The sequence below is a fragment of the Orycteropus afer genome, unplaced genomic scaffold (assembly GCF_000298275.1).
Source record: "Orycteropus afer afer isolate SDZICR_OR568_19922 unplaced genomic scaffold, OryAfe1.0 scaffold00540, whole genome shotgun sequence".
Classification (NCBI taxonomy): Eukaryota; Metazoa; Chordata; class Mammalia; order Tubulidentata; family Orycteropodidae; genus Orycteropus; species Orycteropus afer.
The window spans coordinates 770,792-771,695 of NW_006922127.1; the positions used below are offsets into that span (position 1 = coordinate 770,792).

General features: G+C 50.6%; 1 protein-coding gene across 1 annotated transcript in view; it reads left to right on the top strand.

The window, feature by feature from the left end:
• The window catches only part of LOC103209886 (proteasome maturation protein), a 14,084-nt gene that overhangs the window by 9,819 nt on the left and 3,361 nt on the right, over positions 1 to 904 (top strand). Inside the window, exon 4 of the mRNA XM_007955785.1 lies at positions 273 to 374. Within this exon, the coding sequence (XP_007953976.1) occupies positions 273 to 374 (102 nt within the window). The remainder of the gene's footprint in view (positions 1 to 272; positions 375 to 904) is intronic.

Genomic DNA, 904 nt, shown 5'->3' on the forward strand with positions numbered 1-904 from the left:
GGTACGTCCAGGAAGTAGATTGCCCAGTCTTCCTTCCAAGGAGTGGTTGGTGGGTTTGAACTACCAGCCTCCTGGTTAGCAGTCAGATCCCTTAGGCACTACACCAACAGGGCTCCCAAAATAGACATACGTGATTTAAATTTATTTGGAGAAATCAGCAAAGGTTCTTTGTTTTCTTTTTATGGCTATTAAAACCCTTCCCCCAAGTGTATGTGACACAGGTGCCATGTCTAGAAAGGGGGGTGTTAGGTAACGATTCTCTGTCTCTGCAGTTCCAGCTCAACCAAGATAAGATGAATCTCTCCACCCTGCGAAACATCCAGGGCCTGTTTGCGCCACTAAAACTGCAGATGGAGTTCAAGGCCGTGCAGCAGGTGAGTCAGGGCCACGGTCATGGCTGCCCCCGCGCGGGTGCCGATGCAGCCGGAGGCCTCTTCTGTTTTCCTGCCGGTTGTTGAGCCGTTACCTTTCCTGCTCCTCTGTGACCTGCTCTGCTTTCTCCCCTTTTCAGCTGTGGCCTTGACCCCTACTTCACAGAGGAAGGAGAGGCCGTGGGATTGGAAATTGCTTTGAGTTCTAGGCTTGGGGTCTGGAAGCTTCGCTGCATCTACGTGCATGTTTCATCTTTTTTAGGGCTTTCATTAAGTGTGAGATACCCCTTGGAGTATCCAGGTGGAGTATCTAATAGGTGCTATTGTGTATAGCTGGGTGTACCTGTTATTCAAGAATAAGATCTTGGACAGTGTCCTTCCAAGGATGTTGGTGCTGTCCCCGCCTGTGTGCAGGATCTCACCCCATCACTGACGCTGAGCCGCGGATCCTTTAGCGGTGACCCATTCATTCCAAAGCTGGTCTCTTCAGCTTCTCTCTCGACTTGCTCTGTCTTGCCAGCAGCATTTACACA